The 26,442-nt window shown below is 38.5% G+C and overlaps 1 protein-coding gene across 3 annotated transcripts in view; it reads left to right on the top strand.

Moving 5' to 3' along the window:
• RNF13 (ring finger protein 13) overlaps positions 1-26,442 on the top strand; it is a 112,705-nt gene that overhangs the window by 27,230 nt on the left and 59,033 nt on the right. For all 3 annotated transcript variants that reach the window (XM_081138238.1, XM_081138240.1, XM_081138239.1), the window contains 3 exons: positions 8,692-8,821; positions 14,353-14,433; positions 23,628-23,753. In XM_081138238.1, coding sequence (XP_080994364.1) covers positions 8,708-8,821; positions 14,353-14,433; positions 23,628-23,753 — 321 coding nt within the window. In that variant the 5' untranslated portion in view covers positions 8,692-8,707. The remainder of the gene's footprint in view (positions 1-8,691; positions 8,822-14,352; positions 14,434-23,627; positions 23,754-26,442) is intronic.

Raw genomic sequence — 26,442 nt, 5'->3', positions numbered from 1 at the left:
GTGTTAAAGTCCCCCACTATGATTGTGTTGCTGTCAATCTCCCCCTTAAAGTTCCTCAAGAAATTTTTAATATATTTCGGTGCTCCTATATTAGGTGCATAAATGTTTTGTTTGTTTTTTTAATATATCTTTATTAATTTCAGAGAGAGGAAAGGAGAGGGAGAGAGAAACATCAGCAATGAGTGAGTCATTCATCGGCTGCCTCCTGCATGCCTCTGGCCGGAGATGGAGCCCCCAACCCCGGGCATGTGCCCTGACTGGGAATCGAACCCCGATCGCCTGGATCCTGGGTCGATGCTCAACTGCTGAGCCATGCCCGGCTGTGCTGCATAAATGTTTATAAGGGTTATTTCCTCCTATTGGATTGATCCCTTTAGTATTATGTAGTGACAATCTTTGTCTCTTATTATCGTCTTTATTTTGAAGTCTATTTTGTCAGAAATAAGAATTTCTACTCCAGCTTTCTTTTCCTTTCCATTTGCATGGAATATTTTACTCCATCCCTTCACTTTTAGCCTGTGTGAGTCTTGTGCTCTCAGGTGGGTCTCGTAGACAGTGTATATTTGGGTCCTGTTTTCTTATCCATTCAGCTACCCAGGTCTTTTGATTGGACCATTTATTCCATTTACATTTAAGGTTACTATTGATACCAACTTATTTAATGCCATTTTCCCCTTTATGCTGATGTACCTTTCTCTCACTATTCTGTCTTTTTCTTAAAGCAGTCCTTTTAGCATTTCTTGCAATACTGGTTTGGTGCTACTGAACTCTTTTAGCCTTTTTTTTTTGCCTGGGAAGCTCTTTATTTCACCTTCAATTTAAAATGATAGCCTTGCTGGATAAAGCAATCTTGGTTGCATGTTCTTGCTTTTCATTACTTTGAGAACTTCATGCCACTTCCTCCTGGCCTGAAAAGTTTCTGTTGAGAAATCAGCTGTCAGCCTTATGGGGGTTCCCTTGTAGGTCACTGCTTGTCTCTCTCTTGCAGCCCTTAATATTTTCTCTTTGTCCTTGACATTTGCTGTTTTAATTATGATGTGTCTTGGAGTGGATCTCTTTGCGTCCCTCTTGTTTGGAACCCCCTGTGCTTCCTGAACTTGTGTGGCTTTCTCCCTTACCAGTCTAGGGAAGTTTTCTATCATTATTTCCTCCACCAAGTTCTCTATCCCTTGCTGTCTTTCCTCCCCCTCTGGCACTCCTATAATGCGAATGTTGTTTTGCCTCATGTTGTCCCAAAGTTCCCTTAGACTGTCCTCATGCTTTTTAAGTGTTTTTTCTTTTTGCTGCTCTGATTGAGTGATTTTTTCTACCTTGTCTTTTAAGTCATTTATTCTATCCTCTGCTTCATTGAGCCTGCTTTTAATTCCTTCCAGTGCCTTTTTGATATCAGCTACAGCATTCTTTATTTATATCTGATTTTTGTTTATGTTATGTATCTCTTTTTTCATGTTTTCCCTAAAGTCCTTGATCTTATCCTCTATTGCCTTGTTTTTCTCTTTAAGTTCCTTGAACATCTTCATCATCAATACTCTGAACTGTGTTTCTGATAACTTGCTTAATTCCATCTCATCAAAGACTTCTTTTGGCGATGTTTTCTTTAATTTGGGGGTTCTTTGTCTCCCCAGTTTGGTAGGCCTTAGTGTTTGTATCTATATATTAGATATATTTGCTGTGTCCCAGTCTTGTGGGATGGGATATTGTATTGTGGGTTCCCGTGGAGCCCAGAGGTGTGTTTTCCTTATACTTCTGAGCTCTTTGCTCTAGGCATGTCCCTCTTGTGGGTGTCCCTTTTGTGGTTTCTTTATGTTCTCCTGTTGTGGTTGGGTCTAGATTGTCGTTGATCAGTCCTTGGGAGGACTCTCCTCTCAGGTTGGCTAACTCTGTCTCTGCCCCAACCTCGTTGGGTAAGCTGTTGTACTGGTGCTGGCAAGGCAGGACAAGACACAACTAAACTTCTAGGAAACAAGGGGTATCCTACAAAATATCTTGACAGTCACAATGAAACCAACCCACATGAAAATAGAACTGGGAGAGTGAAAGGAGAACACACACACACACAAAAAACAAGCTTAAAAAAAAGAGAAAGAAAAGTAACGCTTAGAGAGATGTATATTGTTGTTAGTAGTGGTGAAAATTTAGGAAATAATAGTAAACTAAAATGTGAAAAAATAGATAAGCTACTGTGAGATAACAGAAGCAGAGAAAACATTCTGAAAGAAGGGCCAACAAAAAATTAAGGGGGAAAATAGGAATAGGATAATAGTTGAAAATGAGAAAATAAAAATACAATAAAGAGAATAAGAGAAACTCACAATCGAACAAAAAGACAGGAAGACAGAAGGGAGAATAACAAAAGAATGAAAGAAAACAAGGAAAAGAAAAAAGAAAAAGAAAAAATAGTTATGCCAATGAATCGAGAGGAGAGAGAGAGATAAAGCCCAGGCAGGGAGGGAGTCCAGTAAGAGATTTGGTGGAAACTGTAGAAGAAAGCAGTAAACTTGGTTATAACGATAAAGTCCTAGTCATTAGCAGGGATATCAAGAAAGTCTTGATAGTAGAAGCAAGGATAAAACAAAACAAAGCAAATAAAACAAAACTACAAACAAGCTAAGCAAGACAAAATTATTTTTCAAAAAAATTTAGTTAAAAATGTTTTTAAAAAAATTAAAAAATAAAGTATTACAAAATTTAAAAAAGAAGAAAAAAACAAATAAATTTTCCCCCTTTCTCTTCTTCCTAAAGAAAAAAGAGAAAACAAACACACAAACAAACAAACAACCAAAAGGAAAAAAGACAGTCAATCAGATGAGTTTCTTCTGGGCAGCTTATGTTGTCTGCGGCTCTCTGTTTTGTGGGCTGATTTCCGTTCTCCTGGGAGGTGCTTGTGTATCACCCAATGTGAGTAGCCGTCTAGGTTTGGCTCTGGTGTCCTTAGGTAGAAGGTTGATCTGAGGCTCACCGTGGACCACCTCCTCTTGTCAGATATTTTGCGACTTTATAGTTCCCTGGTCTTGCTCCAGAGCCTTCTTGTAGAGTCTTTAGGGTGCAGGGTGGCTAGTGCAGCCCAGGGTATCACTCCCCTTAGAGATTTTGCTTTCAGGCACTCACTCTGCGGGAGTTAGTCTTTGCTCCACTGCCAGTTCCTCAGTCCCTACCCTGTCCTCTGATTCTAGTTCCCCAGGCTCTGTCCTGCTGCAGCTTCAGATTGATTTCAGCCTGTTGCCTTTTCTGTATAGGCTGTTTCAGCAGCCTGGACTCAGTGGGTTCGATTAAAGAACATTCTGGTGAGCCCTTTGCCTGCCCAGCCCCAGCAGGGGTTTTCAGCATTTCCTCCAGCTCCCAAACAACAGTCCCTGAGAGTCTTATTCTTGTAAAGTCCTCCTGTGATCTGCTCTCCCTTCCCCCTCAGGATTGTGCCCTGCGGGTGTGTTTGGGGCCTCAGTGAGCTGGACCTGGCTGGCATATTTTAAAGTAAATTACAGATATGACATTTCATTCCTAAGTTCTTCACTAGGCATCTTCAAAAATAAGGATTTTTTTCATACGAGCACAGTACTGTGATCACGTTACTGAGTATGGACACCCTTCCTGATGGGTATGGAGAAGCCAGTACTATGGCACTGGCCTTTGAGAAAGGAAAAAGCTATTGCGAACTCAGCTGGCAAGGAGATAGGAGGCAAGGCTCAAATCTGCCTCTCCAATGGAGAGTTTGGTGTGGAATTTAAGGGATTAGGGAAGGATGGGCTGGTATGCGAAATTGTGGTGGGACAGGTTGCAGTTAGAGTGCTTCAGCATGGGATATTTTGGACAACAAGTCCTTAGCTTCTGAAAGGATTCTGGTGATAAGGTTCAGGTCAAGGTCCAGCTCTTTGGTTACTGGTGGTGGTTCTGGTTGTTATTGAAGGTCAGATTCTCTCCTTGGCACAGCTTCCACTGCATGACTGTACTGTTTTGTTCTTTTGCCCCTGAAAGGCAACTCAGTATCTTGTTAGAAACAGGATAAGGCCAGTTTGAGGTGGTTCTGTGAACCATACCTAAGAAAATTGGCAATTGGTTTTAAAACAGATCAGATATCTAGACTATATTTCACATTGTCCCCCTTGTTCCTAAACTGTGTTTTTATTGTTGGTTTGTTTGAAGTTTGTGTTTTGCATTTGAATTTAATGTTTCTTATTTCTTTAACAGTCTTAACGCTCTTCTTTTATTTCATCTCCCTATACTGTTTGTTTACTCCATTTAATTTTATATACATTGGTGCAGTGCCTTCAAGTAACACACCCACTGTGTCTTATAGCTTAATTTTTCTATTCCATATATTTTCTGTAAACTTGAAGTTAGAGCTAAAGGCTTGTTAGAATCAGGTTAAAACAATTTTGGCAAGAATACATTTTAGGTGATACAGACTAAATAGAAAGTAGAATGAGAATTTGCCAGTTGATAAAGTCAGGAAGCGAATTTCAAAAGTCTGTTAATAAAATGTCTGTTAATAAATGTCGGTTAATAGTTAGTAGAATTTTGTCAAACAGTAGACAAATTTAGATATAATCAGAGATGTTGGCGATGGAGACATTTCTAGAAACCTGCTCTTTAGTTCTCAGGGATTTCTTGCATATTCTGTACTATATACTTCCTTTGAAGAAGTGTAACCTCCTTCTGGTTTTAGGGATACTCAGAATGAACATAGAGTCATGCTCTGTCTTTGGTAATTATTGAGAGAAAAAGAGAAAGGGAGGGAAAGGCAGGGCAAGGGCAAGGGAAGGGAAGGGAAGGAGGGAAAGAGGCAGATATTTGTAAATTGCAAGATTTTATTAGATGTGTGTTCTCTCTTTCTAAAAAATGGTCGTAAAGAAATGTCAAGATGATTGTGTCCTATTAGGGGGTTATGAGAGTCACAACAAACAATATTTATATTCTATCATAGAGGCTGCAACAGTTGAATAAATTGAGGGATGAGAGGCCGATAAGAATTGTAATGGGGAAGAAAAGTACAACACCCACTCTGCATGACCAGCAGTGGTTAGGAGTTCTGGTTGACAGTCACACTCTGAATAACTGATTGATCCTAATCTGGGACCAGGTTCACTAGTTTTGTAGGAGGACACAGACTGAGACAGCATATCAACATAAGATACATCTTCATTGAGGAGCTTACATTCACCCAGGTGCAGCTTTTATACTGTAACAGGTAAGATCAAACATGTGGATGTATATCACATCAGCATAGGAAAGTGCTGGAACCACTTCTGTGAATGGAACCACTTCTCAGAGCAGTTCATGAGTAGCTTCCAGGTACCCTCAGGGCTCACTTTTGGTTTCAAGAACACACACACCACAGGGAAACAGAGTCTATTGTTTTTGTAACAAGCTTGTATAGTTAACATACAGTCTTTCCAGTTTTCATGCTTTTCACTAGTTGGGAAGTCATTTTTATAATAAGTAATGTCACCTAGTATTAACAGTTGACAGTCTATATTTATTTTTACCCTGTAGTCCTAAGTGCTAGGAGATAGTATTAAAGGATTTATTGCCTTGGCCAGGTGGCCCAGTTGGTTGGAGCGTCGTCCTGTACAGCAGAAGGTTGTAGGTTCAATTCCTGGGCAGGGCACATACCTAGATTGCGGGTTTGATCTTTGGTTGGGTCACATATGGGAGGCAATCAATCCATGTTTCTCTCTCACATGTCTGTCCCCCTCCTGCCTTCCTCTGTCTAAAAAGCAATAAACATATCCTCAGGTCAGGATTAATAAAAAGGATTTACGCTTGTTAACCTTTGTCTCCAGAAGACTCCTTTGAGAAGGGAAGATTTAAAACAACAAAAACCCTTTTGTACTTTTGTTGAGAATGTATTAACAATGGTGGATCTCTTTAACAGAAACTGCATATATTTATACATACAAAAAATTTGCATACAATTTCCTAGGATTCTTAGTTTTTCTCTAAGTTTTCATTTAAAGGTAGAGGAAAGTGTATTTTAGTTTCTGGATAACAAATGAAGATACAGAGCTGGCCATAGCAGGGTGCATTCTTGGAAATAAGAGTTGGTCAGAGCAAGGTACCTGTTAGACTACAGGGGAATAAAATTATTTAGGTTGTACAGACTCTGAAATGTGAAATTTTTTTTTACATTTTTGCTTCCTCCCAATGATGATTACTTTTGTTGACTGCCTTTCTTCCCCCCACATTTATCTCAAAGTTCTTTTCTTTCTTGACTTTTGTGAAATAATCTTTCTCTTTTCTCTGCTTTCTCTCCCTACTGTTAAATTTAGATATTCTTCAGAGTTTTCTCTAGCCTCTTCTCATTTTAATTTTTACTTTTACATTAAGATTACTTTAGTTATCACTTATTTGTTGATGCTTAAATCTCTCTATGCCTTGGGAAGAACTCCTGACTTCTACCCAAGAGTGTGCACTTTAGAGGCACACAGCCTCAGTTTGAATCCTGGTTCTGCCATTATTTATTGTTTGACCTTTGGCAAGTTACTTAACTGCACTTTCCCCATCTATGAACTGATACTTAACATTATAGGGACTTGTTAGGATTAGATGAAATTAACTCAGTAACATGCTTAGAGCATTGCCTGTTGCTCTAAGTACAAGTGACTTATAACAGCTGTGGTTATTATTATTAGTGATCAATAACAGCTGTTGTGGTTGTTATTCCCATTCTCAGAGTTGTTTTCCCTCTAAACTCGCCCTCCTCACCCCCAGAGTTGGCTAGCAATTGCAGAACATTACAAGGTAAGCCAAACAGGTCAGTGGTCAACATACTGAATATTTATTCTTCTTAGCAAACTTTAGTAGCAACTATACCTTATTTAACAAGGATTTGTATGTTTTTATGGTATGGTATTTGACCAGAAATTGTCTAATGTGGTTGTATTGGGGGTTCCCAAGGCCACCCCAGGTTCAGTGACGTACCAGGAGAACTTACAGGACTCAGAATATGGTTGTGCTCCCAAATATGATTTATTACAGTGAAAGGACCCAAAGCAAAATCAGCCAAGAGAAAAGGAGCATGGGGTAAAGTCCAGGAGAAGCTGGGGTAAACTTGGAGTCCTCACCCAGTGGAGTCACAGAGTAGGCTTACTCTTCATCAGTGAGCTATGCGGTGCCTACTGTTTACACTCGGTGCTGTTCATGGTGCCAACATTTCATATTTCCGGAAAAAAAGTTTAGGCAGAGTTTAGGCACAGAAAGCTTTTCTTACCAGGGAATGAGGAGAACCCTTCTGAAATCTTTAAGTTCCCAGGTGCCAGTGAAGGGCCAGCCTTGCAAGGAGACCTTTCTAAGGATAGCCTCAGGCCTGCTATGTTAACTTTTTTCTGTACAGAGATATATTATAAGATGTACTTTCCATAAGAAACCAATACAAATTTATACATTTTAAAAACCACTTTATTGAGATATAATTCATACACCATAAAATTTACCCATTTAAAGTGAACAGTGCAGTGATTTTTACTATATTTATACAGTTGTGCATCCATCAGCACAAGCTGATTTTAGGACATCTTTTTTACCCTGAAAAGAAACCCTGCTCATGAGCAGTCATTCCCTGTTCATAACTGTCCCTCCCCCTCTCTTAATTCTTAACTTCAGCCGCAGGCAACCACTAATCTATTTTCTGTCTCTGTGGAACAAATCTAACATTTAACATGTTTTCACCATTATTTCATCTCTGATATTAATGGGTTTGTAAGGAGGTAGTTCAGAAGTTATTCAGAGATATTTTTCTTTCAGTGTTTGTCAAAGAGTCAGAGTTTGAGTCTCTGTGTAGTCTCCAAACCAGAGCCTTACCAACAGTAGTCATCCTCACAGTTGATCTTACATGAGTTAGTGGTATTTAATGAAGTAGTTCTTTATAAAGGCAAACTTTGTTGTCACTTGTAAGTATGCTATACAGTTGGTTGAGGCTTACTGATGAGAATTTTGAGCAAAAAGTATTACTTTATAAGAAGTGGCCATTTTTTTTTACATTCTCTCCTAGAGAGGCACAATATGCAAGAATAAATAAAAAGTAAATTTACACGTGAATTTATAAGTTATATTTAAAGAGTTATAAAAATTCTTTAAAATTGTAAAAAATTTATTTATTTTTAATACATCTTTATTGATTTCAGAGAGAGGAAAGGAGAGGGAGAGAGAGAGAGAGAGATAGAAACATCAATGATGAGAGAGTCATTGATCGGCTGCCTCCACGCCCCCAACCGGGGGTGGAGCCCACAACCCAGGCTTGTGCCCTGACCGGGAATCGAACCCTGATCGCCTGGATCCCAGGTCGACGCTCAACCGCTGAGCCACGCCCGGCCGGCCTAAAATTGTAAAAAATTTAAAGCAAAGGGGTTTGTGAGTTTTTAAATCATTATTTTGATTGAAATCTAGTTTCACCCATAACTGAATTAGTAGACAAGTTGTACTGTAAACCAAGAACTGTAGCAAGTTCTTTGTTTTGTGGTAAAAACACAGAACTTAGTTACCACGAGTTATGTAAGTAAGGGCTGACTAACCTTGGGTGTTTACCTAAGTGTCCAAATCTGTGTAAACTCTTATGCTTTTGAAATATGTTTAATTTTATTGCTATCATGTGTATAATTAAAGGGTATTTTTGGACATCAGGAATTAACATAGCAATGATTTATTTTCAGGGCCACAGTCCCAGAGCTCATTGTTACTTCCCTGCTTATCTTCCAGGTGATCTTACAGCAAGATGCTGCTGTCCATCGGGATGCTCATGCTGTCGGCCACACAAGTCTACACCATCCTGACTGTGCAGCTCTTTGCATTCTTAAACCTACTGCCTGTGGAAGCAGACATTTTAGCAGTAAGTATGGTAAAATTGACTCATGTCTAAAAATATCCCTGAAAGAAAAGCTTTATAAGAGTCTTATACACATGGTTGTTACGTGAAAGTGGGAGGACCTTACTTATCTTTTAATGGCTTAATATCTAATGTACAGTAAATACACAATAGATGTTGCTTTTGCAAGTGTGTGCACTCCCTAGAGTGCTCATGCACATGTATAGCTACATGCTGTGTATTTCTGTAGATGCTTACTGTTTTTCTTGATAATTAGTATATCTGTAATGACTTTGAAAGTGTTATTTAAAACAATTATATAAGATGTCTGTAGAAATAGTAAACTAAGATTAATGGTAATGAGTCAGAAGAAAAGCACAATGGTTTATCTGTGATGGTGGATAAAAAAGATTGTAGAGAACATCACTCTTCAAAACCTAGAGTGTCATTTCTAGGCTACTGTATTACTGTCCTCTAAACTAGGAAGTGCATGTTTTCTATTTCTCATTTTTGTGAAGCTAGAAAAAGAAGAATTTACTCTGTGTGTGTGCATGTGTGTACCCATGCACATCTATATTCTAGGTACTGTGCTAAGGTTTACTGTTTTTACTTTCTCGGTACAAGTGATTTGCTTACTGACATTAGGTGAGATCTAGAAGGGCCAGTTGTTGCTGATGAAAGCTTAATGTGGTCCTCAGCCATGTGTCTGCATACTGTAGCACTTGTGAAAGGGTCTAGGATCATTGTAGAGCCTGGGAGAGCCAGGATGGTTTCTATACTGTAGCTTTTGAAGGTTTAGCAATTCTAATCCCTAGGAGATTTCTCACCCTCTGTTTACTGCCTTTAGTAGGGAACTCACTGATTAGGTTATTTTCTAGGAAAGTGGATCTTTTTGAACTGGAATGGAAGTGGAACTAAGAGTCCATTGTTATTCAAACCTCTCCTCTACATTAGCCCCCAAAGTCCTTAGAATATTCTTGGGATGACTTTTGAAATTGTTACTGGAGAATCAAACTCCCCATCACTTGTGGGCGTGAGGTTCTTGTGATCTCTTCAGAAAATGAATTTTCTAAGCTTTGCATGGGAGGATGGGATGTGGAAGAAGGCTTTATTTGCGTGAAGTTACATTTCTCGGGTTCCCCTTAAGCCAGTCCTGGAAAAGGTGCAGCTGGGGTTCCAGCAGAGCCAGAAGGAGGGCCAGTGTCCAGAGTTTTTGATCCATGTTGCAGCCGGTGTGACTCAGCATTCAAGCTAGTTAAAGTCCATTGGTCCATGTGTGGAGCCCAACAGGGCTGTGTGCCATGTGGGCACAGGGGAGTGTGCCCCTGCAGCAAGTCAAAGGAGTCTGGCAACCTGGAGCCAAGAGAGGGTTGCTTCTTTGTCTATAAGTTTATGTATTTAGATTTCACGGGCTTGCACTGGCCACTCCCATTCTGGGACAGATACATACCCTCCCAGTCACTCAGACCTTTATGGGGCATGGGTTTAAACTGCCTTTGTCCAGTCACTTCCCCCATCAGTCAACAGGGAAGACTTGGAGAGTGTTAAATGCTGCTTTTCGGCAAGCTGTGTAAATGCATGCCTATGCTATTAAGCCTTTCCTTTCTTGTTAAATATTAACCAGGTTATTACAGTGGCATCAAAATGAGGTGGAGGATATATGGACTGATCAGGGAGTGAAGTTCCTCTCGTCTGCCTTTTCTCCTTTGATTTCTTCCATCCCCCCCCCTCCCCACCACCTCCCTCTCTTCTCTGTTCTAACACCTGCCACTTCTTGTCATCTTTCTTCCCTTTCTACCTGAGGTGGACTGTTATTCCATGGTTCAGCTGTGGTGGGTTAAATGACTATCAGTGGACTGCTCTGGGAACTGAACCGCTGTGTGGCCTTGATCAAATTATGTAGCCACTATAAGTGCCTCAGTTTACTTATTTATAAGCCGGGGTGTTGCAGTGATGATTAAATAAGGTAAACTTCTTAGAACAGTGTCTCCCACAGAGTGAGTGTTTTATCTAGTTTACTGCATTTATAGTTATTCTCATCACCCTTCACTCCCATGAGCAGTGTGTGAGACTGCACAAGGTGAATTTTTTAATAGCGACAAAACAAATATTAGGTATAGAACAGTCATTTCTAGCCGTCGTGTTGCCTGTGCTTCAGGAAAGTGAGTGTGGAATGTGTGATGTTATCTGGTGAAGGAACCATCAGGGGAGTTGCTTAAATCTGGCCTTTGTCCTGACACTAACAGATGGAAGGCGGCAGGAGTGCAGAGGTGGCCGGAGGGGAGTGGGGTGTGAAGGCATGCGACTGGCCAAAGGAGAGCTAAATATTCAGACTGGGGCACTGATGTGGTATAACACGGTTACTCAAAGGAAGTGAGTCAAGAGGTAGAAAATATTAGGTCTTCCTCTTAATTGAATAAGAACATCCCTAAAATCTGAGTTTGGAGCAATACAGATTTAAATAAGTTGATAAAGATTGATTCTAGTTCCTTTTTGGACAAGTATTAGGATTCTGCCTTTGAAATGATAGTTTTAGTCTTGTTATTTGTATGCCAGAAGATTTTATTTTGGACAGTTGAATTCTCCCATTTAATTGTTAATTTCCTGACAATAGCATTTGTCCATCTAGTTGGTGAGTTCTAAGAGACTATTGGAGATGCTACTATAGTGTGTTGCTAACTAGTCAGTGAGCTCCCTAGATCATGAGTACCTGGAAGGCAGGACTGGGTCTTACTAAATGTTATGTTTCTTGAGCCTAGTGCGAGTTACACAGGAATTCAGTAAATGTTTGACCTGATAGTTTTTCATAGGAGATTTAGTTCTTTCATTTTCTTTTAATAGTATTCACTCCTTAATACTTAAGATTGTTGTTTCTGTTAACAATTCATTCTCTTCTCTTATCTCGGTTCTCTTTCCTTTGACCCAAAGGAAATGTGAAACTATTAATTATGTAGGTTTATATCTAGAAACATGGAGCTTTAGAATTGGCTGGGGCCTTACACTTTAATGATAAACAGATCAATGTGGAATATCCTGAGGCTCATAAGCTACAAGTGACTTGTTAGCTTTGAGTAGTGCTGTGATCTTACTGAGAAGTAGTATCCACCTTATATATTTTCAGAGAGAGTCAACCCAGTTCTGGTTTACTCCCAATCTGCCTTTTGATTCTGTTGTAGGGATTTGTCAGGGAGAATTTGTTGAGTGGTAGGTGGTTGTGAGGGTCAGTGGGCAGAGTAGGAGACAAACACCCAGTGGTGTGAATAGATTGGATTACACAGCATGGTAGTTAAGAGCTTTAGCAATTGAATTAGAATCTGAGTTGAATTTAACATCTCTTGTCTCTTGAGACTGTATGAATGACAGTGTAGGGCAATGGGTTAAGAGCCAGAGTTCTGGGGCCAGACTGCCTGGATCAGAATTAGAATCCTGGTTCCTCTCATTTACTAGAGCAAGTTATTTTCAGTGTCTGTGGTCTCTCTCAAATGGGGATGAAGATACTAGTGACTCACTGTACAGGGTTGTTGTGAGGATTAAATAAGTGAATACCTGTTAAGTGTTTAGCATGATGTCATAAATGCTCAATAATTGTTACTTTCTAAATTAGTACTTTCTAAAAGTAGTACCTTTTTTAAAAAAAGTATTGCCTACACACAATTGTAGTTTTCTTTGGTCTGTCTATGTTAATCTAGATCAGTTTATTTTATAGTAGTGTCTTTGGCCTTGGAAGAGTTGAATGACTTCCTCAAATTCAACATAGAGCTGATCATAATGGAATTAAATAAATTAAACAGAGGTCTTTTAGTTAACAGATTAAACAGTTCATGTGGTGATGGGTATAACAGCACTTTGTGACTCTAAAGCATTTGTAATCATAGCGCACTATGCAAAGATGAATTAATGCGACAGTAGGGAATTACCCAGAAGCAGTGCTGGCCTTCAAGTATAACACCAGGCGAATTATTCCAGAGTCAGCACAGTGGATAGGTTCAGTGACTAAATGCTTGAATCACACAGTTTATTGAATTAATTACAAACATACGGAGAGAAGTACAGGTAACAGATGGATATGCTGAGACACTTGGAATAGGGTACCAGTGGAGGGCAAGAACCACACTACCTGAGTCCTGTGTTACTGTCGTTAGTTTGTCCAGTCTCTCTGCGGCATCAGCTTTCCCTGGTGTCAGGATGGTTACCAGGACCTGAGCTGAGGGTTAGCAAGGGGACTTGGCAGATGGAAGGTGTCTGGATCCAACCTTTGCTTGCTCTGTTGGAGAGGTGAGAAGTATTTGCATATGAACACCGCTGTAACTTGCTGTTCACCTGAAGAGCTATTTATCTGCTTCTCTCTGGCGGATGACACATGAAGCTAGAATGGAGATCCCCAGTAGGTGTTTGGTTTAGGGATGACATAGCCATCAGTCTAGATGTGCGACATAATCCATGCTTTGTGGATATTTAAGAGTTGCTTGATCCTTCCATCCTTTGCTGTCTATATGTAACACTCTTGCTTCGTTCCATTCTTTTTATGTGTTTTCAAAACAGATATATGCTAGTTTTTCTGGGTTTTTTTTCCTATAATTTATGGCAACTGTCTGGACTTCTAATGCACCATACAAGTTTTGTCTGTGTTTCAAAAGTCACTCGTTTATTCCCGCAGACTAGGATTTTCTGTATTGAAACCTTTGTATCAGAAGTTAACAGACTTTAGTACAATAAATAAAGGTCAGTTTCTGTTACAAAAAAAAAAAAGTTACTTGTTTACCATATTTGCTTAGTTTCATCTATATTTTTTGTTTTTCTTATTTTCTATATAGCAGATTGAACATTCTTAAATAATACAGCAAACTCACTTCACAATTATATTTACTATTATTTTCTAGAAGCACAGAGAACCCTTGTTTTGTTTTGTTCTGTTTTGCTAGAGGACTGATAAATACTGTAGCATAGGAATCTATATCTATAAGGAAGGGGAAAGTTGTTAAAATAGTTTTTTTAATACTTTCAGCTCTCTATATGTATGTACACTACTTCATTCAGTTTAGTCCTTTCATTGTTTAGCCTTAGATAAAAATGCTCAGATTATATAAAAAATGACAATGCTTTAAATGCGTGATTTGATGCTCCTTCTGGGGAAAAGGCATTTTTCATAGCTAGGCCCATAAACCCTGTAAATCTCTTCTATTAAGTCAGACCCTTATAATAGAGAGAAAATAAAGTAGAATTCTTGCTGAGAAATAATCTGTCTAAAAAATTTCTTGCTAGGGTATTGTCTGTGGGAAAAACTCAGAAAATAATTGGCAGTTTAATGTTAGAGAATTATTGCTGTTTAATTATATGAAATCAGAATCCAATTTAAGCAGCTTTATATATAGTAAATTTTATATGTTCGTTGCTATTTTAGTGGATGTGCATTTACAGAGTTATTTTTCTTGTGATAAACTGTGATAATAAATTAGAATTGTGGAAATGACAACTGAAATAATTTAATAAACTTTTTGTTTTTAATGTTATGTGTAAATCGGTTGTAACTTGTTTGTTTTTGATTTTACATTTAGTATAATTTTGAAAATGTGTCTCAGACATTTGATGACCTTCCAGCAAGATTTGGTTATAGACTTCCAGCTGAAGGTTTAAAGGTAAGAGAATAGTAATATATGCTTACGGCACAAGGTATTTAACAAGATGATTTTATTACTCTTTATTTGTTTCAAGAATGAAAATATTTATTACTATTTCTCATCATAAAACCCATACATATTCATTTGTACAGGGTTTATAGACTATTCAAAAGGTATGAAGAAGAATGTGAAAATCACCTATGATTGTCTTATTCTGAACTAGACACTGTTAATATTCTGGTATACAATATTTTAGACCTGTTTTCTAGGATATGTGCCATGTGTGTGTTTGTAGATATGTGTGCATATATATGTGAATGCTTATATAGATAATGAATCTGTACTTAACACTAGTGGAGGTGTGTTTTTATTTGCAATGGCTGCTTGGCAATTTCATAAAAAACTATGAATTTTTGAACATTGATTTGTTTAATCTTTCATAGTGGATATTTAGATTGCCCGGTGTTTGCTATTACAAACAGTGCTATAATGAATGTCTTTACCCTTGTGTGTCTGTTTATTTGCATAAGATACTTTTCCAAATGTAGAATTGCTTTGTTTATGAAACATGTTTAAAATGCTGTTGGTGTTCCAGGTTGCCCTTCCAAATTTAGTGTCTGAGGCTGTCCTTTTCCCCATTCCCTCTTTGATACCAGATGTTACCAAATATTTGTTAATTGATAAAAAAAATCTAATGAGATTGACCATCTTAATGTTTTTTTGCCTATTGTGTGTGTGTGCGTGTGTGTATGAGGGAGAGAGAGAGACCTTGTTAATGCTCTTTGCCCATTTTTAAATTAAGATGATTCTTACTGATTTGTAAAAATTCTTTGTGTATTGGAAGGATCAGTCTGTTGTTTGCTATTATGCTTCAGATGATTTTCCCCAGTTTTTCTCTCATCTTTTAACTTTGTTTAAGGTTTTAGAAGTTTTATTTTAGTTAAAAATTACTGCTTTTTCTTTCTACCTCTGTGTTCATGGTTAAAAAGTATTTCCTATTCCAAAGTAATATGAAGTTTTTATGTTATATAAGTTAGAATACGTGAAATTGTGTATATACATACCACAGAATGTTTTTAATTAGATATTGTAAAACTATTGTTCTCAATTAGGTTGACAGGCACTTCTGGGAGCTGCTTGCCAGCTTTTAATTTTTTAAAGATTTAAGAAATTGTTTTTAGTGTATGTGCTGCATTCATGATTTTAAATTATTTTTTTGAAACTCCCAGTGCTGTCTGACTCTTTCTCATCGTAAAAGTATTTAAACAGAAGAGAAGTAGGTGTACAGAGGAAAAGGAAGGCCTTCCTTCACCCCTTCATTTACCTGTGCACGTCCCACTCTTCTCCTTGGAGTTAAACATTAGGGTGTTAGGTGCTATTGTAGGCCTTTAGATCTTGTTTTCTGAATATGTAGTGCTTTTTGTTCATGAATTTATAAACTCATTAAGTTCATACTTGGTTATCATTTGTGTATATGAAAGGTTTCTTAATTTTTATAATGGAATCCCTTCTAGCTAATTTACGTAGAAAGGGGTTTATGAAGGGATAGAGATGTTCAGAGTGTCAGAGCCTGGAAAAGTAGTTTCCGTCCTGTTTCAGGAATAAAACCCAGAATCACCTGTAGAACGGGCTTGTAAAGGATTAATGTAGCCACTGACCTCCAAAGCACAGCCCCTTTCCTCTGATCAGGGGACCTCTGTGGTTTCACCTCAGAATATTCTGACTACTGCTACCCAAGCTAATCAAGCACCTACCCTTTACCAGGCTCTTCCCCCAGATCTGACTCCTGGATTTTTCTTTCTGACCACCTGCAGGCTACATAGTGACTAACCACATACTTTAGTGAAATATTAGCTGTGAGGGAGGCTGGTGTCAATGTTAGAAATGTTCAAACCCATAGAGACTTTTTATCTGTTCTTCCCCAAGCTCACTGAACTCCGTATCTGGTAGATCACATGTCTCCATATGGTTTAATTCTTTTTCTGGAATTTTCCCATTCATTTGGGACTTGTTTGTCTCCTCATTTTGGCTGCCTCTCTCTGTGTGTTTCTGTATATTAGGTAGATCTTCTACATCTCCCAACCTTGGCAGGGTGGCCTTATGTAGTAGGTGTCTTGTGGAGCCCAGTGGTGCAGTCTTTCTCATCGCCTCAGCTGGGTGCTCCAAGAGTGTCCCTTGTGTGGGTTGTGTGTGTCATCCTGTCGTAGTTGAGCCTTTGATTGCTGTTGGAAAGTCAGTGGGTTGGGTTGAGCCTCAGGTTAGCTAGGTGGGAAGATGGCCATGACCACAGCATACCAGCTGCTGTGCAGAGGCTGACCCCAAGGAGTGAGATTCGCCCCAGCAAGGCTTTGGTTCCTACCGAGACCATCCTTTAGGTATGCTGTTTGTGGAGCTAGTTGGGTGGTGCTGTGTTGTGGTCTGAAGCTGGCTACTAGGTGTGTTGGTTTTGATGCCTCTTGGAATGGGCTCCTGTGCAGGGCAAGGTCACCTACTGCCTGTTCTTGGCCCTAGGCCTCCTGGTAGGAGCTACAAAGTGATCCACAGTTGGTAGCTGCCTGTAGTGGGCCTGGAGGCATATGGGAGAGGCCACAGGGCAAACCCAGAACCCAGGCTGGCCACACCACAAAGCAGTGCTAGGGTCACTCTGCAAGAGGCAAAGGGCATGGTGTGTCCATTAGCTACCTTCCCTGACCCTTCGAACCTTTGAGAGTTATTAGGACAGTCTGCAGAATACTCACCCTAAACTTCAGTGAACGGACAGCAGCTTGAAAGGTACCAAAACATACAGGGAGAAAGCGACTTGTGTGGCTTCAGGGTGAGGGTTGGAGGGATAGCTGATATTGTTCCTGTGTTGAGCGCTCCCCCGACACAGTCTGCAGGCACAAGTGCTGCAGACTTTCTTAAAAACTCTCAAGGGTCCACAGACCCCAGGCAGGTGAGTATTGGCCTCAGTGTGTCCTGTACTTCTGCCTCAAAGGCTCCGGCCCCAGCAATGGTGCCAAATCTGAATTCATTAACCGGGTGAACACCGCTTGCCTCTCGCTGATGACTCCGATACCTTGCCCCACCCAAAGCTCTTTCACTGGCCGTTGATCACTGGTTTTCCAGGTTGATTGTTTTACAATATAGTTGTAATTTTGATGTGGTCATGGGAGGAGACAAACACAGTGTTTACCTACTTCATTACCTTGACCAGAAGCATCTTTGACATCTTTTAATCAGAGTTTATTAAAATCTAAACTCTAACTCATTGATAAAATATATAACCTAAAAAGGTAATAAATCTAAAATCTAATTCTAATAAAATATGTAACCAAAAAAGGTTATTGGGAAGACTTCTAACAGTGTATACAAGATGAGATGTAACTTTGAGGTGAAAGATACTCAGTTACTGCTCTCAGTAGTGTTACAAATGTAATATCTAATTTGTGAAGAGGTTTTTAAAATCCTTTTCTTAATCCAGCTAACCTTTTTTTAAAAACCTTTTCTTAATCCAGCTAACCTTTTTTTTTTTTTAATCCTAACCTGAGGATGTATTTTCATTCATTTTAGAGAGAGGAAGGGGGAGAGAGAGAGAGAAACATTGATGGGAGAGAGAAGCATCAATTGGTTGCCATTCATAGCTCCCGACTGCGGATCAAACCTGCAACCTAGGTATGTGACTGACCAGGAGTCAAGCCCGAAACCCTTTGGTGTATGGGACGACATCCAGCCAAGTGAGCCACCTGGCCAGGGCAGGGGTTTAACTTTTAATTGGTATATAACCCTCACATTTCTATCGTATTCAGCGCATTTCTCAGTGATGTGCAGAAGGTATGACTATCAGATTTGCAGATGGCATGAAGCTTGGAATGGTTAATATACTAATACTTTGCCCTTGAGTCTTAAAAGATAGGTACCGAAAAGAGTAGAAATATAGCTTAGTTGCAACATGTCAAAAATTTATTGAAATAACTGTGCTGTATTTGCCAAAAACCGAATTGGGTTTTACAGTGCATCAGTAGAAGTATAATGTCTAGAACAGGCTATTGAGTGATAGCTTGGGGCACCTTTCTGCTTACTAGGTGGGATGCAGCCCGATTCATGAATTGTCGAATAAAGCCAATTAGATCTTGAACTTATAAAAAATAAAAAAAGAGTGATAGTTCCCATCTGCCGTTACATTGGTCAGGTCATTTATAGTACTATGGTCAGTTTTTGGCAGCGAGCCGAAATAGAGTGAAGCTTAAGAACCAACACAAACACTTTTTTTTGTTAATGCCTCCCCTAGAACAGATTTGCCCTGATCTGTACAGTTGTACTACACGTTGCTCATTCTTTGTTTTTTCTTATCTTACTGGATCTGTTTGTTCTTTTCAGATATTACTTGGGTTGGGACTCAGTCTTACCCATCCCAGTGCTTAAACAGGGCCCTCATGAAATGCAGCCAGTGTGTTCAGAGCATAGTGTTCAAGGAACTTACTATGCTATCAACTATGGTTAAAGGATGTTTTGCTGCATAAGAGGAGAATAATCTCCAGTTATTTGTGAAAAAGGAATTAAATGGGTCCTGTATATGAAAGTTACTGGTAGATTTTGGAAGAATGACCTAATAAAGAATTAGAGAAAAGGGCAGTGGATATTTTTAACATTCTAGAAAGTTTTTGATATAAATAAAATCATTTGTCTCATATTAGGAAAGTGATAACTGATACCATCTGATTGATCAGTATTACTCTTTTGTTCTAGGTTTGAATGTAAAAAACTGACAGAAAGGTTGACATCCTTTTTTTGTCTATCCTGATCTGAGAATATGTTTTTTATTTTTACAGGGAGAGAAAGAGTGAGAGAGAGAGAGAAGGAAACATCGATGCTCAGAGAAACATCAATCGGTTGCCCCCCGTATGCGCCCCAGCCAGGGATCGAACCCACAGCCTTTTGGTGTATGAGATGATGCTCCAACCAGCTGAGCCACCTGGCCAGGGCAAAAGGTTGACACCTTCATTTGAAGTATTTGCATCAAATTTTGGAATCATCCTTATTGCCTTTTAGACTAACATCTTCGTGGTTCACTTTTGTAAATGTTCATTTCTCTACTGGTCCATTTTGTTCTTCACCCACTGTATTGTCTTTTGGAGACAGAATAGCAGAGTGGTTGAGAACATAGGATCTGGAGTCAGACTTCCTGGGGTCGCATGCCTGCTCTGTGTAACCTTGGGCAAGTTACCTTTTTTGAGACTTAGAGTCCTCGTTTTTATTTACTTATTTGTATCTTTATTGATTTCAGAGAGAAGAAGGGAGAGAGAGAGAAACATCAATGATGAGAGAGTCATTGGGAATTGAGCCCACAGCCCCAGGCATATGCCGTGACTGGGAATTGAACTGCGATCTCCTGGATCCTAGGTCAATGCTCAACTGCTGAGCCACTCCCGGCCGGGCAAGAGTCCTCATCTTTTAAATAGGGATGATACTAATAGTCATTACCTCCTAGGGTTGCGAAGGCGAACTGAATTAGAACATTTAAAGGGCATAGTGCTTGACACAGTACTGAGTGCCGTGCCTCTGCAAATGTTAACAGCTTGGTGTTAACTGCAATTATTGTTAATTCATAACTTCAGGTATTCACTGAGAAAACAGCTTATCACTTCTCTTCTCTCACTTGCTTTCACTTTTATACTCTAATGAAGGCAAAGGTGCACTGCTGCCTCGCTTTCAGCACTTTTGTTGCCGTTTTTGTACTTTTCTTCATTTTACTCACTGTATAGTGTAACATTCACTGAAATCTGAAGAGAGGGAAAGTCTAAGGCTCTTTTTAGCCTGAAACAGTTTTTGAAACAAAACCACTTCATTAAATTATCTCTGTGACTTTATTAACCAATGTAATTTATCAACAGAATAATATTTCCCTAATGTTTACCCTGAAATATTGCAATTCTGAATACCCTCTGAAGCACTAAAGCAGAATTATATTTGTATGATTTTTATGTTTAGATTATTTCAGTTAAGTGTAACCTAAATCACTTTGGAAAACTGCTTGGTGGTATTTACTAAAGCTTAATACTCAGTGATCCTGTTTGATATCCTATGATCCTACATTAATGCACATACTTCATAGACAGATACATGTGTTCATGAAAACACTTGTACTACAATGTTTATAACAGCACTATTTATAGTAGCCCCTACCTAGAAATTACCCAGATGCTCATCAGCTGCATATTCACACAGTGTAATACTATATAGAAATGAAAATGAAAAATCTACCAAGTGTATCTCAACAGTATGGCTGCTCAATAGTGGAGTTGAAGCTCACAGATACGGTACTGAGAGAAGGAAATGTAAATGAGCGTTTATTGTACTGTATGGTTCTGTTTATGTTAAGTGTTAGATTAAGCCAGAACTAATCGAAGCTCTTAAAAGTTCCTGCAGTGACACTGGGGACTGCTTTGGGGAGCAGTGGATGGCAGAGTGGGTGAGGGGAACTTCTGGAGTGCTGTTCATGCTTCGTCCTCATACAGATGTGTCAGTTTGTGAAAACTCATCAAGCTGAAAAATTATATTTTGTGCCTTTGCTTTATGCATAGTCATAAAAGCTTTTAAAAAAGCAACATGTTGCCCGGCCGGGCGTGGCTCAGCGGTTGAGTGTCGACCTAAGATCCAGGTGATCGGGGTTCGATTCCCGGTGAGGGCACATGCCTGGGTTGCGGGCTAGACGATCAGTGACTCTCATCATTGATGTTTCTATCTCTGTCTCTCCCTCTCCTTTCCTCTCTCTGGAATCAATAAAGATATATTAAAAAGAAAAGAAAAGCAACATGTTAATATATTGTAAATTTACTGCATTATACATTTGATGATAATTAAGGTGCCAGTCTATATGTGCTATTTTTGTTTAGCACCGTTTAATCAGAGAATTACAACGAAGACAAGAAAGGTGGGCATCCAGTTTCTGAGTTTCCTAGGCATTGGTAGTTTTCTTGAGCATCCTATGTATTAGCATAAAGTATCCCCCCCCCCCCAGAAGATAGAGATGAGGAGGGTTCTTGATTTAGAGCAAGCGTCCTTTTAATAATAAGGGACCGGCCCCAGAGGGTGACACTAGGCATGTGCACCTGGCTTAAGACAGCACGTTCTTGGCCACTGCTATTTAAGGGACTTCTGCCAGATTATTAGCAAAGCCCATGGTTACCTCATACAGACTTTGTGGATGAAAGAAAGTGAATTTGCATTTAGTTTTAAGTGGCTCGCATCTGAGGGAAGAATAGGAATTAGTAAGTTACCTTATTTTATTGGGAAGTTACTCTTTCTTTAGCATAATCAACAGGAAAGATAATGCCTAATAATTTAAGACCTGTTTTGTAAGAATTCAGTTTTTCATTAATGCCAATAGTTTTTTGTACTTTTAGCTTATGTGTATTTTTATACATTGTAAGTTTAAAAATAAAATGCTGCTTGACTGAGTAGCTCAGTTGGTTGGTAGGTCAATCATCCGATACACCAAAAGGTTTCAGGGTTTCAGGTTCGATCCCTGGTCAGGGCAGGTACAGGAGGTGGCTGATTGATGTTTCTCTTTCTCTCCTTTCCTCTCAAAAAAAAGAATCAATAAAAACATATCCTCAAGGGAGGATTTAAAAATATAATAACAAAATTAAAAAATAATAAGGCATGCTTGTCATATGCATTCAACAATATAGAAATGATTAAAAGCAAAGACCTTTTTAAAGCTCTTCTTGTAAACCCATTTTTTATTTTTATTTTTTGGTTTGTACATATCGTAAATTTATTTATCCTAAGATGCATGTTAGCCTTGGCTGGATAGCTCAGTTGGTTGGAGCGTCATCCCCGTACACCAAAAAGTTGTGGGTTGGATTCTTCATCAAGGCATATACCTAGGTTGCGGGTTTGATCCCGGGTCAGAGTGCGTATAAGAGGCAACCGATCAATGTTTCTCTCACATCAGTGTTTCTCTCTCTGTCTCTACCCCCCTTCCTCTCTCTCTCAAATAAAACAAAACAGAACACCCAACATATCCTCGGGTGAGGGTTAAAAAAAAGCATTTTCTTACCCCATATTTTAACATCTCTAAGATTGGGGTGTCTTTCAGTTGATGTCCACCAGGTGGCAGTCACGATGGAGCTGTCATCTCAAGGACATGGGAAAGTTGGCCTCAGCTGCTTTTTCTTCACTTCAGTTGAGTTATATGCCTTAATAGTACTACGCAGGTTCACTTTAATTGCTGTTATAAGTGTCTTGAAGAGAACTGTATGTACTATAGTTTCGCATTAATGCAAAAAGTTTGTGTGCGTAAAGGCACAGAAAAGGCAGCAGAGGATGTAAATTTAACATGAATGAAGTAAATAGTCATTGTTGGAATGATAACCACAGTTCTAGTAAAAACCAAATGCTTTATGGAATCAAGGAGGGGAACTATTCTGTGGTAAATAAAGGTATGCGGCATTTTATTCCTGAAACGTGCAAAAGCATTCCTTACCACAGCTAAGCAATGAAATTTAAGGCAGGAGGAATTACCAAATCCTGTGGGATAAATGGTTGGTATGAGCACTAGACCAGATTATTTAAGTTAATATCTTGTGGACATCTTTTCAATTTAATGTATATAGATTTACCTCATTGTTTTTAATGGCTTCATTTTTTTAATTGTCTGAATATATTACAATTTTTAAATGCCTTATTGATGTGCAAGGTTTCAAATTTTTGCTGTTAAAAACAATGTAGCAGGGACTATCTTTCTACATATGGCTTTTCTAACTGAGGCTAGTGTTTCTATGGAATCAATTTCTAGAAATTCTGTGCATTTTCATTGTTTGATAACAAAAGAAATTTAAAAGTTTAAATAAAAAAATAAATGATTGCAACTATACAAAAAGTTAATTTAAAAAAAGTATTTGCTTGGTTTAGAAATGTCAGTCATTGTTAGGAAATATACCAACATGCTAATAGTGGTTGTCCTGGGGTAATGGGCTTCTGTGTGACTTTGAAAAACTTTAATAGGAAAAACAGAATTTAGTTTAAAAATCTAAATCCTATTGAAACCAGTACTATTTAGAAGTTCTGGGATTATGAGCAGTTGGAGAATAGGAACTATTGTGTTGCCAGGTAATTCATTTAGCATAATGCAAAACACATGAAACAAATTCAGAAGAAGATGTTAGAAGCATGTTGAATTGATTTTTTTTGTTCTAACAGAGAAAACACTATCGATTCTTTTTCAGGGTTTTTTGATTAACTCCAAACCAGAGAATGCCTGTGAGCCTATAGTGCCTCCACCGTTGAAAGATAATTCGTCCGGCACTTTCATTGTGTTAATTAGAAGACTTGATTGTAATTTTGATATAAAGGTAATGTCTGCTTTTTTATTTTTTTGTTACTGTTTGCTTAGTATTTTGAGCACTCTCTTGTTGCAGAAAGGATTTAAGAAGCTCACTCGGCTCATTCAGATTAAATGAAGGAATGAGGGCAAAAGGAAAATGAGGAGGTGAAGGCAGAAAGGCAGGAGCAGGTTGACGCGAGTCGTATTTATTTGCCACAGTAGCAGCCGGTACAAAGGGGAAGACACCGTCGGTGTCAGGATTCACAGTTTTAGTAAGATTCACAGCAAACAAATTGACTAGGATATAAATAATTCTGTAAGACTTACGGTGGTGGCTGGGCTTCTTTGAACTGTGGTGGAATAGTGGAACGTTGCTTGATCCCAAGTCTAGGACTGGAAGTGTTAGCCTTTAGTTTTACATCTTCACTCTATCACACCTATATCCGTACCTGTGCCGGCATTGGGATTTCTCACTGTAACAAGCTGATTCTGTTACCTGTATAAAGTTTGTCTCCCAAGAACGGGTTAAGCTCACATTTCAGATAGTGAAACAAAATTTGCTGTAGGACTTCCCTCCCAACTATCAGCGCTACTCTAAAGGTGTGGTTTTCTGATACTTTTAATACTGCTTTTACAAACCTGTTTTTGTACTGTGCCTGAATTTTGTCTCCTTTCATTTCATGAAAGAACACCTCCACGGTAAACTTACTAAAGGAATGAAAATAATAACTGTATTATTTGGGGTTTGAAAATGTAGAGCACTTTGTAAATAATAGGTATCGTTACTATTTTATATTAGTTCCAAATCTAAACTCTCATTTATTAGAGCTTGAAGTCAAATGTAGTAGATTTCCTGCTCTTCAGAGTTCTTATGTTGTTTATAATATTTTGAATTTAAAACCATTTTAAGATTTGATGCAGAACCAAGCTGTAATGATTATAGAGTGTTCCAACAAAAATGAAATATTATTTGATAATTCATTAATTTTTGCGTCTAAAAAATTAAACTTAATGCTGATTCCAAGGTTTATTACACTGTTGTGCTATGTAATTTTTGGCTCAGTTCAGTCTTTGGTAACTAGAAACCAGAATACTTTTATTTTTATTTTTTATAATTTCCTTTTTTAGATGGGTATGAGAGGTGGTTCACTGCAAAATTTAGGGAAATACTGTCATTTATTTATTTGAGGGTGAAAGCACAACCCTGGAATGTATAGGTAGGCTTGTGAGTGTGTCTTCATCCTCAGCATGCGTCTGAGTGCCTCTCAAGGTGTTCTGTGATTTGTGATTCCATCTCACTTCTTCCCACTTCCCACGTACTTGAAGTCTCTCAGCTCGCTGTGCCATGCTGACCACACCTTTGTGCCTTTACATGTACTGTTTTTTCTGTTCAAGGTCTTTGTCCAAGATGACCTTTCCGCCTTTGTTTCTGATTGTTTCGTCGTTTAAGTGAGAGCTGAGGATGTTAACTCCTGTGGAAGCCTTTTCTTTCTACCCTCTCTGGCAGAATGAATCATTCTACCTCAATGTACCACCCTTCCACTTTGTAAATACCTCCCTATTGCTCTTTATCCCATTGTTATTTTTAATTATATATATTTCACTTATGCGAGCATGTTTAGAATTCATGTTTTAATTATATTTCTATATCTAATTTGTATCAGAGTGCATGGTAGGAGAGCAATAAAGATTTGTTAAACTGTGTTGTATAGTAGTAAGCCTTCTTACTTATATGTATAATGTATTCTTTAAAAACATGTACTTGTAAAAAACATGTAAAAACGTTTCAATTTGAGGATTCTCATCTTAGAAAGGAAAATGTTAAAAAATTTCCCATTATCCCTCACTGTGTAGTACAATTGATGTAAAATTGATTAAGGTAATGATGGGAAAGATGCTGACTGTAACAGGCTGAGAAGTCTCACAGTCTGCTGTCTGCAGGCTGAAGAACCAGAAGCCAGTGGTATAATTCAGCCTCAGTCCAAAGACCTGACAACCAGGGGTTGGTATAAGTCCTATAGTCCAAAGGCCCAAGAATTATAATTTGGCTATTACTCTAGCTTATCTTGAGAGAAAGGGAATTTGCCCTTCTTTTGCATTTTGTTTTGTTTGGGTCCTCGGTGAGTTGGATGATGCTTACCCACATTAGTGAAGACTGATCTTTATTCATTGTACCGAATCAAATGCCAGTCTTTTCCTGAAACATCCTCACCTTAAAATGTTATCTCAGCTATCTAGGCATTTCTTAGCTCCGTCAAGTTGACACATAAAATTAATCATTACACTGACTTTTCAGAATCTAAATTATTGGCTGATAATTCATGTTGTGATATCGTTACTCAGTGTCAGTTGATGTTTAAAATTTCTAACTTGGCTTATAAAGGACAGTTCAAGTTATGCCAATGCATGGAAATAAAATGTGTTTCATAAATACACAAGAATAAGAATTATGGGTCACATGTCAAAGTAGTGTGAATTGATAAGAATAAGTTCCTCATGATTACTGAAAAACAACTGGAATCCCATCCTACAGAAAATTTTCTTTCTAAGAGTGGTCACTGGTATATAGCCTTTTAGCTTTATTAGCTATAATCTTCAGATCAGAAATCTATGCCTGTATTTTCTGGGCATTCAAATTGGTGATTATGTATAGTTTTATATTAGGTATGCTATGGAACCTAATTATTTACATTTTTTTTTTTTCTTAATTGCAAATA

The sequence above is a fragment of the Miniopterus schreibersii genome, assembly GCF_964146895.1.
Source record: "Miniopterus schreibersii genome assembly, chromosome: 5".
In the NCBI taxonomy this organism is placed as follows: Eukaryota; Metazoa; Chordata; class Mammalia; order Chiroptera; family Miniopteridae; genus Miniopterus; species Miniopterus schreibersii.
This window is presented reverse-complemented; position numbering and strand designations above follow the sequence as displayed.